At 57.9% G+C, this 12,269-nt stretch overlaps 2 protein-coding genes across 3 annotated transcripts; one reads left to right on the top strand and one right to left on the bottom strand.

The window, feature by feature from the left end:
• Positions 1-1,869: 1,869 nt before the first annotated feature.
• On the bottom strand, positions 1,870-6,107 carry PIERCE1 (piercer of microtubule wall 1). Of its 2 annotated transcripts, none has more exons than XM_037007732.2 (3): positions 5,411-6,107; positions 4,322-4,400; positions 1,870-2,310 (listed from the first exon to the last, which is right to left on the bottom strand). In XM_037007732.2, the coding sequence occupies exons 1-3, from the start codon at positions 5,542-5,544 to the stop codon at positions 2,125-2,127; spliced, it is 399 nt and encodes a 132-aa protein (XP_036863627.1). In that variant the 5' UTR covers positions 5,545-6,107; the 3' UTR covers positions 1,870-2,124. The 2 variants fall into 2 exon arrangements, with proteins under 2 accessions (XP_036863627.1, XP_036863626.1); XM_037007731.2 differs by having other exon boundaries at positions 1,873-2,313; positions 5,411-6,105.
• On the top strand, positions 5,543-9,445 carry MRPS2 (mitochondrial ribosomal protein S2). The gene is made up of 5 exons (XM_037007729.2): positions 5,543-5,615; positions 6,381-6,545; positions 6,697-6,819; positions 7,388-7,517; positions 8,332-9,445. The coding sequence occupies exons 1-5, from the start codon at positions 5,543-5,545 to the stop codon at positions 8,939-8,941; spliced, it is 1,101 nt and encodes a 366-aa protein (XP_036863624.2). The 3' UTR covers positions 8,942-9,445.
• Positions 9,446-12,269: the final 2,824 nt, after the last annotated feature.

The following is a 12,269-nucleotide window of genomic DNA, read 5'->3' as shown; positions in this document are numbered from 1 at the left end:
GTTTTAGCCCAAACTGGCAGCTCAGTTAAGTGACTGGTAAAGTGTTATGAGAACTTATTTCTCACTGTTTCCTCTCAGAGTGGAATAAAAAGGCCCAATCAAGTCCAGATCCGCCCGTGGGGGAGGAGGGGTCTCTAGGAACCCCCAGCACCCGGAAGGGTGGCGGGAGCTGGCTTGGCTGCCCTCAGTGTTCCCATCCCCACCCCCTTTTCTGGAATTGCCCTGACTGGATCTAAGATTCGAAAGAACCCCATCCGGAGGTCGGGGGACTGAGAGAGATGCATCTTCCTTTTGTCAGCCATCAACCACGCAAAACACACATCCTCACAGCGTTTGTCAGTCCCGTCCGTCTGGACTCTGCTTTTCCCCTCAACACATAAACATTCCAGTGTGAAAATATGTTTGAAAGTTCACGAAAGGTACCATCACTGGTGTTCTTGTACGACTCGTATGGAGAGCTAGGGGCCAGGTCTGTGGGGTCAGGTGCCCATGACCGCATCCCTCCCAGGTCCCGCCCAGAGCAGGTTCAAGCCCAGGGCCTGCGGCACACCTCGTTCGGACCCTGGTTTTTCCATCTGAAAATGAAGGTACAGAAGGAAGACTTGGCCCAGTGTGAGTGCCAGACGGGGTGATGACATCCAAGTCCCCGAGACAGCAAACCAGTGGAGAGGGACCTGGGCACCGGCACGTGGGTATTAGGGCCTAAGCTGGAGACACTGAGTTTTCCAGAGGACGGGTGTGTGTGTCCTCTCAAAGGCGTTTGTTTTCCATCTTTCCAGACATTTGTTCTTTGAATGAAGCGCAGAGTCTAACTTAATGCTAAGTTGTTCTCCTTAGACTGAATGCACAGAGTCAAGCTTTACGTGTACTCCGTAGCTGCTGTTGCACAAATGGCAGTGTCCTGGCTGGGACCCACTACACCCCCAGGGCCCAATCACAGGCCTTTAGCGCTGGAAGCCCGTGGGCAAGCTCGCGTCTCTTTTTCAGCATCAGCTCAGCCGATGCTCAGCCTGAGCCCTGATGCGGCCTTTGGCTGAGATCTGAGGACTCGGTCCGAGTGAGGTGGCCTCACATGTGTTTGGCTTGGATGAAGCTGTCCTGCTACGTGACTCACCAGCTCTAAGCTGGGAGAAAAAAGTTATTTTGCCCAATGGCTTTTTTTCTCCCCTGGAGTTCCGTGCTTTGCGTAGCCGGCTGCCAGGCAGGAAAGGGTTTCATTCTTCCGGTGGGCTTAGAAACTTGGTTGATATGCATTTTTCCTTTTTTTCTTTCAACAGAGGCTAAACACAGAAGTGTTCTCAGTATTTTGATATTTTTAATGAAGGGTTGTAAGAACTAACTCAGTGTGATGCCTGGAGTGGCCACTGGTTTTCCAGCGAAAGGACATGACAGACATCCTGGCTTCAGGCTCAGCTTGGTATCTTTTCATTACATTTACTGATTTTCCTCTGGAAACAGTTTCCATTCCAAATTGGACACTAAGAATGTTGCCAAAAAGTTTACTTTGGTGTATTAATAATAAAAAGTTTTTAATGAAGAAATGGCCAGTTATAGTGTTTAATTTCTTCCCAATTCTTATGTAAGTAAAATCTCTTTGGGTAAAAATCTCTGTAGACAAGATGTTACCAGTGGCAGGTAATGGTTTCTCCTGCCCAGCTTCATTTCTTCCTAGATTCCCTCTAACGGGCACGTCTGCTCTTATGAACTGAGGGAGGGAAATCTGTCCTGAACAGACACACCATCACACAGAATGTCTCTCTTATTCAGGACCCTCTAGGTCACAGTCAATGGTGGTCGGGGACCAACCACATAGAGATAAAAACCCACTTCACGCAGGTCTTACCCACACCTAAGAAAAATATGTCCTGCCATGGCCTTTTTTTTTTTAACCTTTTTATTGAACATTGTAAGTGAACACCAAGTAGAGAACTCCCGGGTACAAATCATTCCCTTGCCAACCTTGCTTCAATATTTTTTTTTTTAATCTAGAGAGGAAAACATTTTCAGATAGAGCCGTGAGGTCTCTGCCTTTACAACTGGGCACATTCCCGAGGACAAAGGGCGACAGCAGCTCCCGCTCCGCTGGGTGGGTCGGCTGCTGGAGTCAGGATACCCTGGAGGGCCTCAGTCGCAGATGGACGGCTTGTGGACATTGTAACTGGGGTGGAAGTCACGTCGGTCATAGCGGGTGATGTAGTTGTCGGGACCTGTCACCATGCTCTTCTCCACGTGGACGTTGAAAGTATTGTTCTGGAACATTCCTCCAGCTGCGAGTTGTCTGGAAAATTTACTCGAATTTGGATAGAATACCTTCTGGAAGTGAAAAGGGAATGCTAGGGTTAATGACGCATAACAACACTCTTGAGCAATCAGTCCTTAGGTATTTTGGAAAGAAAAAGAATAATTTGTAAGCAAGTGTCCCTGTTCCTAAGCGGCAGAGAGGCTGAAGTGGGCAGGGTGGCCTAGTCTGTCCCAGATCATCCCGATGCACGCCTGATGTCCCGGAGAAACTAATAATGGTGCCTCCTTTCACGATTACATGGCTACCAGAAGGATCGATTATGGGGCCACCTGGGCGAGGCATTTCCACACCTGGGTGTGGTCACAAGCATTACCTTGGGGGTCAGACCCCAAGCGGCCCTACTTCTACTTTTACCAACTGCACCACTAAGGCAAATTACTGGGCCTCTCTGACCTTCAGTCTTCTCTTCTGTAGAAGAGAGACAACATGTACGACAGTGGGCTTCAACCTGGGCTGTGTGTTGGAATCTCTTGTAGAGCTTTAAAAAGATTCCAGTGCCCACACTGCGGCAGGCGAGAGGTCTAGGAGGAGCTGCCCGAGCAACTGGGGTGGCGGTGCTGAGGAACAGTGAGGCGCCCAGGGGTGGCAGTTGCTCCAGCCACACAGCTTAGCAGGTGACCTTGAGGTTTCTGACGTAAGTGGCCAGGACCCCTGCCAGGTGTGTTCCACTGGATGACGGCCATTCTGCAGCAGTGTGTCAAGCGGCTCACCGGATGTTGTCTCCTCGGCAGGAAGCAAGTGCAAAGAGAAATGGCTTTGGTGCATTACTTTTTTAATAGACTTTATTTTTAGGGCAACTTTAGGTCTACAGGAAACTGAGCAGGGTGGATGGAGCTCCCACGTGGCCGCACCTTGCCTCACACCTGCAGCTTCCCCTGCTGGCCACACCTTGGGTTCTGGTGGGTGGCTATGCTACCTCTGGGCCAACACTGATGACTTAGCATCAGTGGAGCCCACAGACACTCAGGGTCACTTTTTGTGTCATCAAGTTCCATGGGTTTCACAAATCCTTATGCAAAGAAAGCATTTTTATTTTCTGTTCCCACCTGGGAAGTAAGCAGCACCGAGAGCTGCTCCCTGGATCCAGTCCACACTCACGTCAAGAATCAGAAAAACGGGCTGCAGACAGAGCAGGTGGGTAAGTGGCGTGAAAAACCTCCTGTCCTCTCGCCTTGACAGTAGCCTGGGGCTTCGCGTCCCACAGCCCAGCCACGAGCTTACAGGATGTACATTTGCACCTGTCAGTGTGTTCATCTTTTTCATGGAAATACCTGATCCCTGGGGAAAACCTGAAATTACTGGATTCTGGGAAAGTGACTGTCAAATGCTCTAGAAACTTTCTAAACAAGTAATCTCCTAGGAGCTCTATGCCCCCTGCAAAACGCAGTTCAGCAGTCATCCAGATCTTTTCAAATGATGAATATTTTGGAAGAAAAACCAACATTGTCATCCCAAATGGGTGGCCCTACTGTCCTGCTTTCCAGTGGATGCTTATGCTGGTACATCTGGCCCTTCCACCTGGACCCAGCAGGGGCAGTGTGGGTTCTAGGAGGCCCCATGGAATGAGGTCAATCTCCAAATGGGGTTGGGGTTCCCCAAAGGCACAGATCCCCCAGTCCACCAACATCCCTCGTCCTCCTGCAACCTAGGCTTCTGGCCGGTATTTCCTCTTAAGGCCATAAGTACCTACCTTATAAAACAGAGTATTATTCCAGAAAGCAAGCAGTTCTTCATTTATTTGCCTCAAAACCTCCTGCCTTAAGTTGCAAGAGTCAGTGTGTGTGTGTGAGTGGGTCCCCTCCTTGAAGGCATCTTGGACAAGCATATGTGGACTTTCTTCATCCTCTACACATCTCATTGCTAAGTTCAGTCGTGTGTGTGTTTCTACCCTCCCTGTTCCTCACACTGTGTGATACTGGAGCTTTGTGCCCCCTCACGTGTGGCCCTTTTGGGGAGCCTGGGGGTTGGCTCCTCCTGCAGACGCCCACCGGCACACACCCTTCCTCGCTCCCCACTTACCGGCATCTCATGAACACTGGGGGCTCTGCTCCCGTAAGCTTGGTTACTGGTCCTGTACACTGAGGCGGGCTCCTTGGTCCTGGGAGATGAGAAACACGCTCTAGTTTCCATTCATTTATTCTAATTCGGCCCAAATCACAGCTGTTTACTATTTGATGGAGATTGGCTGGAAATGCCCCAGGTTGGCAATGCAGCCATGAAGGTGGGCTCCTGTGGACGGCAGGGTTGACATTCCTGGTAGGCTCAGCCCCCTGACCTCTCTGCTCAGTTCTGTATTTCCCAAGGCAGGCCAAAGCCCCAAGTAACTCCCAGGTGGCAAGTGTTGGCCCTCGGGTAGCTGGGTGGGTCAGGAGCGCAGCCTCCAGACGCTGTCACCCGGAGAGGGGTCCCTCCACTTCTGAGTCTCCAGGAGAGAACACACCTGCAGTCTCCACTATGGTCACTGGTTGAACTGGGTGGGCTGTGGGTTCAGACTGCCCATCTCTGCCTCACGTTAACCAGATGTCAGGCAGGGATAACACCTTCTACAACCCTGTCTCTCCTGAAGAAGGAGCCTAATAATAGACCCTGCTCTACAGGGTTGTAGGCAGGACCAGGTGAGGAGGGTAGGGAGGTCCTCACCCCTGCCTGGCTGTGGTTAAGGATTTCCTAGCATGCCCTGGGGGTTGCACTGCACCCTAACAGCTCCAGGTCGCTGACTCGGCAGCATGGTGATGGGAGTGTGGCAGATTCATTTTGCCCAGGGCGTCCTCTTGGCTGTAGCGAGCTGAGGCTTACTCAGCAGGAGAGACGGAGCTGGCACCAGAACCGGGCTTGGGGACTTCCCCGGGGCACCCCTGTTCCTGTGCTGACTGGAGGCCCACTCGTTTGTGCCTCGAGAGCTTTAAGCTGTGCTTTCGCTACCCACTCAGTGGCTCACAGCTGCCGGTGCTTTCGCCTTAGTTAGCCGGGCAGGCTGGGGGCCGGGCGCTCGCGGCCAGGACTGGGCAGAGCGCAGGACCAAGGGGGCACCTGGCTGCCCACAGCACCAGGTGGCCACTCGCCCCTGCGCAAGTCAGGTGTGCCGGGACCGGATCCCACCGTCCTCACCTATAGCCCCGAAACCACGCCGGATTGTTGAACCGGACGGGCAGGTCCGCGTCCACGCGGTAGTAGTCGCTGGTTTTCTCCGGGGGATCCCTGGCCGTGGGCTCCGAGCACTCTGGGGGCCTCTGTTCCGACATGTCTCCAGGCCAACTCTGCTGCAAGCCAGAGGAGGGGCCTCGGCGGCGCGGCGTCCTGTTGCTGGGCGACGGTCGGGTCACCTGACGGGAGGTCCGGGTCCACCCTTAAAGGAGCCGCGCCTTGCGGGCCAGCAGTGCGGGCCGCTGGGCTGCCGAGAGAGGTCTGGAACCTTTGGGCCGAGGAAGCAGGCCTGCGCTTGGCCAGGGCCTAGGGGTCACTTCCTGGGCTGTGTGCCGAGGGTAGAGCCGCCTGCACGCTGCGCTCGAAGGTCGCGCGGGGCGCCCCCATCGCTTCCCCAGATGCAGGGAAGCGGATTTCGGGGCCCAAGAAACCGGTTCGCAGACCACATCAGCCGGAGTTGAGTGCCCCAAGGCCGCTCTGCGAACAAAAGCTCTGACACTTGCTGTGGCCCCAGGGGAGCCCCGTGGCCCTGTGACGGCATGCCCCCCAGAACCCCGTCCAAACGTGGCCTGGATTTGCCTAAGTTTATGGAATCTTTCTATGTCAGTGTTTCAAAATTAAAACGACTTTGGAGAGCGAGAGGTTTTTGGACCGGCCGGAGGTGAGAACGCCTCGCGCTGCAGGGCGAGCCGCCCGACCCCAGTGCCGGACCGGAGTGGTGGCCAGGCCTCCGGGAGGGAGGGCAGGGTGAGCGGATGAGCTCCTCCAGACCGCATTCGCCCGACCCCCGACCCCCGACCCCCGACCCGGGCTGGCACTCGCTCCTCGGCCCTCGCGCGTCCGCGGCGCCCAGCCTGGTTGGGGGCGGGGTGGGGGGAGGCGGGGCACCGAGGTCAGACTCGGGGGCGCGCCGGACCTGGGCGGGGTCCGGGAGCTCGGCGGCGGGGAGCGCAGTGGCCCCTCCGCGCCTGCAGGCGGCGCTGCGGCGAGGAGGCGGGCCGGCACGCGGCGGAAGGAAAGGCGCCCGGGCCCGGGATCGGCAGCATCCGGATCCGCACCATGGCGGCCGCCCCAGCCCTGCCGCGGCTTCTTGGCGCTGGTGAGTGCTTGGGACCCGGAGTCGCGGGCTGGGGCGCGGGGCTGGGCCACCCAGGGCTGCGGGGCCGGCCCAGGTGGGCGCCCGGGGGCGCGGGCACCCTCCTCTGCAGGCCTGCGTGGGACCGCGCGCCACGGGGCTGCTCTCTCCGCAGGTGTCTGGCTCCGGCCGCTGCGGCCGCATCTCAGGACCGCGCCCCCAAGGCCGGCCCGGCCGGGCGGCAGGACGCTGGGAAACGCCGCCGTCCCCGCCGTCAGCCCGCCCGAGGGCAGCAGCGGTAACGCCTGCCCCTGGGCAGGCCGGAGGGGGCCGAGGGGGCCGCTCAGGGCCCCGGGTCGGGGAAGGAATCGTCTGCTGCCGGGAGCCCTGAGTGCCCTGAGCTTAGATGTGGAGCCCTGAAGGATTCGGGCCAAGCGGGGATATAAGGGGCGACCCCAGGAGCCCCGCGGGCTGGGCCTTAGAGTCATTCCCACCCACTTCTGAGCGGGTGGCTCTCCGCAGCTCAGTCAGGCGCCCACATCCGAGAAGGAGCTAAGGCCAGCACGTCCCCCTGGGTGGGCGGGAGGGAGAAGGGGGTCCAGCGGTTAAGGCAGGGCTTGGCTTCTTGGGGCGTATCACTGGACTTCTGAGACACAGAGCCCTCCCCGGACTCTTGGTGGGGAGTGTCCCCTGTTGACTGGGGGGTAGCAGAGCCCCCAAAAGCTGGCTGAGCCCCTCTTCGGAGTGAGGGCTTGGCCAGGTTGACCCAGAAGCAAAGCCATGGTCAGGGCTGGGCTTCACTGCCTCTCCCCCGGAGCCGCTGGGAGTGGGTCTGGCGACCAGGGGTCCTCTCCTCCCCACCCTAGATCTCCACCACAGCATTCTCAGTGAGCCCCTCAAGCACGCCGACTTCTTCAACGTCAAGGAGCTGTTTTCCGTGAGAAGTCTCTTCGATGCGCGGGTGCACCTGGGACACAAAGCCGGCTGCCGGCACAGGTAGCTGACACCCCAGGCTGAGTGTGCCAGTTCCCAGGGGGCTTGGGACCCTCCTGCCTTGGGGTCCAGGACCCTTTTTGTACTGGTGTGTGTCAGTGTGCTTGAGTATGCACCCCCCCAAATGTGATCGCTGAGCCCCCCGCACCAGACTTTGTACCGTGGGGCTCACGGCCCTAGGTGGGGAAGGACCCACTGTTAGTAGGTTCACAGACAGAAGGGTCAGCGGGCAGGCCCTGTGGGCCAGGAGAGGGTTGCCAAGGCCATGCATGTTGCAAGGGGTCCTAATGGCTAACCTTTGCACATGGTCTTTTGACAGCTGTACTGAGAATGAGCTGGAGAGGGAGGTGGGAGGCCAGGGAGGGATGTAGTTGTGCACATCCAGGGAAGGGTGGGCCTGACTCTTGGGGCAGGAGAGCAGGGGCAGCAGCGGGGTCGGGGACAGAAGTGGGGGGAAGCTGCAGAGTACTGCGAGGGTGTTGGTGTCCTTCACTGAGGTGACCAAAGTGAGGGGCAGCCCCAGAGACTCTCCAGCCTGGGTCCTGTGAGGGGGGGCCCCTTGTCCACCGCAGTGCAGAGACCACTCAGGTACTAGGAGGGAGTAGCCTCAGCCCAGGGGCCACCCCAGCAGGACCTTTTAAGAGCATTTGGAGAGGAGCACCTTGGGGGTTCCAGCACTGTGGGAGTTGGAAACAGGCAGTGTGGCTGGAGGGCAGGTGCAGGCGCCACCGTGGGGTGCTGCTGAGACTTCAGGATGGAGGACGCAGGTGGGGTTGGCTGCTCGGCTGCTGACTCACCTTGGTGGGCTCTCGGGCAGGTTTATGGAGCCATACATCTTTGGGAGCCGCCTTGACCAGGACATCATTGACTTGGACCAGACAGCCACGCATCTGCAGCTGGCCCTGAATTTCACGGCCCACGTGGCCTATCGTAAGGGCATCATCTTGTTTGTGGGCCGTAACCGGCAGTTCTCATACCTGATTGAGACCACGGCCCGCAGCTGTGGCGAATATGCCCACACCCGCTACTTCAAGGGCGGCCTGCTGACCAACGCTCCCCTCCTCCTGGGCCCCCTGGTCCGCCTGCCAGACCTCATCATCTTCCTGCACACGCTTAACAACGTCTTTGAGCCCCACGTGGCCGTGAGAGACGCAGCCAAGATGAGTATCCCCACTGTGGGCATCGTGGACACCAACTGCAACCCCTGCCTCATCACGTACCCCATCCCCGGCAATGACGACTCGCCCCCCTCCATCCAGCTCTTCTGCAGGCTCTTCCAGACCACCATCAACCGTGCCAAGGAGAAGCGGAGGCAGGTCGAGGCCCTCTATCGACTGCAGGGCCAGGAGGGGGCTAAGGGCCTGGGTGCAGCTGACGCTCCTTCCCCGGGAGCAGAGGCCAGGCCGGGCTCAAGTCATTCCCCTTGACGCACTCACTCCTCCAGATAGCAACAGCAGCCAGGGCTGTTCTAGGCTGGGGACCCTGCCCCTCCCTGGCCACGGTCCTTAGAAGGCTAGTCATTCTGGGCATTGGGTCCCTGCTACCAGTCATGGTTCCTGGCAGCCAACTGCCCAGGGCTGCACTTGCCTGTGGGACCCAGCAGGTGCAGAGGCACCCTGTCCAGAAAAGTCCCTTCCGGAAGTGCTTGATCCCTGGAGTCTGAGCAGCCTCCCTTCTGCCTTGACATTAGCCTTTTGTATATTAGGAAGGTTCTTACACCAGATTGACTTTTATTTTAAAGTGTAGTAACCCTAGATAGGGCTGCTTACCCCACTACATGGTTTCAGAGGCTGTTTTACAACTTCAGGCTGCAGAGTGAGCCACTCGAAAGGTGATCCCACCTGGGGTGGAGACGGGCCGGGCAGAGCAGGCGGCACAATTCCAACAGGAATAAACAGGTTTGGCCAAACGGCCTGGCCCTTCGGATCCCAGTGTGGTCTCTGCACCTTTGTTTCTGATGCCCGTGGGGCACACAAAATGTGTGTATGCCCTTAGGGTCCTCCGGCTGCCCCTGAGGGTGCCGTCTGCAGTGCTAGGGCTCAGCACTCCTTGATGCGCCCACACCCTAAGCCGACCATCTCCCCTAGCAGTCAGGAATGACAAGGCACTTGCTCAAAGGGGCTTCTGACTCGATGGTGGGCCTCCCCTGGTAGCACACATTTTCCTGGGATGAGGTCTGGGGCCCTTTTCCAGGAACCCCTCCCCATGGCTCCCAGCATTTCTGCTCTTGGTGAATCTGACCGCCCCAAGGGACCTGTCAGTTGGGACATGTCGGGGCAGCAGGGCCTGATGGGGTCTGGAATAGAGTGGGTGGACACATGCCCACTTGTACCACCCTCTCTGTCCTGCAGAAGCACACAGGCCACGAGACAAGTCCAAGTGTGCACCCAGGCTCTCCTTTCAGGGCTGGGTGGGGGCGCCCTGGGTTCCTGGTTCAGAAAGTGCAGAGAACAGTGCCAGTTTGAAACCGATCCATCAGCATCACTTTGATTTGGAAGCCTAAAGTATGAAAGTACAAGTACGGGCAGGTAATCTGAGGGCCTCCCGGGGCTCCCCCCACAGAACATTTCCTGCGTGCAGAGGAGAGGCTCTGATGGAGAGAACACTGGCAGGAGCCGAGACCCTTGGAATCTGAACACAGTCCTGAAGCTGAGGGCTGTAGAGGGCCCACACCAGCCTTCAGAAGCAGGCCATTGGGTGGGATGCATCCTGGGAGCTCCAGGGCTGTTAAGGCCTGGACAGGGCACTGAGACTTGCAAGGAGGCACGGAGCTGATGGTCCAATGGGAGGAGCCAGGCAGAGAACTGTGCCAGGCTTCCCCGAGGAAGGGAGAGGTGGTGTCACCACTGGTGGAGGACTCCCTCCTGTGGGGACTCCCAGCATGCCTGCTGACCAGGCCTGACCCTGCTGGACAGCCAAGGGACCCCGGAAGGGTGGGGTGGGCCCAGGAGCCCAGCCTCACAGGGCCACTATGAGAGGGCCACATGGAGGGAGAGGCCAGGCCTCTGACTCTGCTGCCCACCCCCTACCTCCAATGCCATCTCCTCCATCCTGGGCACCTGGCTGGACCAGTCCTCAGAGGACTTCTGTCAGCCCCCAGACAGGTCTGTGCTTGATCCGGCAGCAGAATGCCAAGTGCGCAGCAGCAGCGAGGTGGGCTGGGTGGGGCTCATGGTTCCGGGCCGGTGCTGGGCCCTGTCTTTGCTATTGGCCCAGGAGCCAAGACTGGCCCCAGACCGCCCACTGCTGGACGCAGCTGGGAGATGTCCCGTGTGGGCTCCTGTGTGGGCTTCTGTAAAAGGCCGTGGGATGGTTCTGTCTTTGGAAAGGCGTGTTAGGAAGGCAGGCATGCTGATCTCTGGCAGTGTCCCTGCCATCTCAGGATCTAGCAGTGCCTACAGTGCCAGTTCCCATACAATCTGAAGATCTAGATCGGTTGCAGAAGGAAAGCCAGGTCCAGAGCTGCTGTTCCCGTCAGCGGCCGAGGTCCCACCCCCAGCAGCAGCCCCCGTGCCATGCCCAGCGCCACCAGGTCCAGTCGCAGCTCTGCATCTAGGACATGATGCGGCAGCTCCATGGGGAGACCAGGGCCGTTTGGGGCCCTGCAGCCCTGCGGGGAGAGCCGGCTGGGGAGCCACCTCAGCACCAGCTCGGAACCACTCGGCCCGCCTCCAGCCCCATCAGAACTCACCTTCCCCTCCCGTCTGTGTGTTCATCTGGAGTTCTTTTTTTTCATCTTACATAGTTTTTTATGTTTTATCATTTAAAATGTAAATAAAACAAAATAAAATTTATGCCTTGCCATTTAAACTGCACACATCACAGACACTACATATAGTGCCGTGTGTGCGACCATCACCACCGGCCAGGTCAGAGCACGTCATTCCCGAGAATCAGCCCTGTCCCGGGGCGCTTGCCCCCCAGTGACCCTCCTCCAGCCCCAGCAGCCCCCATCTGCTCGCTCTCTCTTGCTCCATCCTCTATTCTGGATGTTTCCTGTCAATGGAATCAAACAACAGGCGCTTTTTGTGTCTGCCTGAATATAGGAGGGGACTACTTAATTTCTGTTTGTATTTGAACTAGCATTTTACTTATTAGAAAGGGAAATCCCAGATGAATTAAAGATTAGGCATCTAAAATGAAGCCCTCTTAGTAAATCCCTGCCTAATCTGGGGGTGCAAACCCTGGTCTAAGTGTGACATCAGAGCCAGAAGCCAGAAGGGAAAACGGCTGGCCGTTCCTGTGGCCAAAACAAAAACAAGAAAAATGTATAAAGCTGGAAAAACAACCCAGAAACTGCAAAAGCCATTCCCCAGCCCAAGACCAGAGCAGGTGGGACACGCCAGGTCACCTTCCCCGGACCAGCCCGAGGGACCCCGGCGGCTGCTGGCGGGCTGGGAGCAGAGACGGGCCTCACACCGCCCACTGCCGGATGCAGCTGGAAGGGCCCTGTGTGGGCCCCTGGGCCGGGCTTCTCTAGAAGCCTCCGGGATGGTTTTGGGTCTGGGAAGGCACGCGCCAGGGCAGGCTTGGGGGTGATCTTCTGTCCTCTGGCAGCTCCGGAGCCTCCCTGCCCTCGCCTCTGGCTGCAGAGACTGGCCTGCGTGAGCTGAAGCGTCAGGCCCCGCACTCCCCGCCCAGTCGCAGGAGATGGAATGCGGGAGGGGCAGGGTGGGTCAGGGAGGCACATGCCGAGGGGAGACTGGGCGCCTCCCAACCCTGGCAGAGGAGAGGGGGTGCAGATTCAGGGAGGCC

This window comes from Manis javanica, chromosome 2, assembly GCF_040802235.1.
Source record: "Manis javanica isolate MJ-LG chromosome 2, MJ_LKY, whole genome shotgun sequence".
NCBI classification, from domain to species: Eukaryota; Metazoa; Chordata; class Mammalia; order Pholidota; family Manidae; genus Manis; species Manis javanica.
This window is presented reverse-complemented; position numbering and strand designations above follow the sequence as displayed.

What these genes read in the sequence shown, in the direction of transcription:
- MRPS2 (XM_037007729.2), top strand. Translation starts at nt 5,543, where the DNA reads ATGTCTCCAGGCCAACTCTGCTGCAAGCCAGAGGAGGGGCCTCGGCGG. An exon ending in CGTCCTGTTGCTGGGCGACG is followed by an intron (nt 5,616 to 6,380) that starts GTCGGGTCACCT and finishes GGGGTCCGGGAG; the next exon opens with CTCGGCGGCGGGGAGCGCAG. An exon ending in GCCGCGGCTTCTTGGCGCTG is followed by an intron (nt 6,546 to 6,696) that starts GTGAGTGCTTGG and finishes CTCTCTCCGCAG; the next exon opens with GTGTCTGGCTCCGGCCGCTG.
- PIERCE1 (XM_037007731.2), bottom strand. Translation starts at nt 5,544, where the DNA reads ATGTCGGAACAGAGGCCCCCAGAGTGCTCGGAGCCCACGGCCAGGGAT. An exon ending in GCGTGGTTTCGGGGCTATAG is followed by an intron (nt 4,401 to 5,410) that starts GTGAGGACGGTG and finishes CTCATCTCCCAG; the next exon opens with GACCAAGGAGCCCGCCTCAG. An exon ending in CCAGTGTTCATGAGATGCCG is followed by an intron (nt 2,314 to 4,321) that starts GTAAGTGGGGAG and finishes TTTCACTTCCAG; the next exon opens with AAGGTATTCTATCCAAATTC.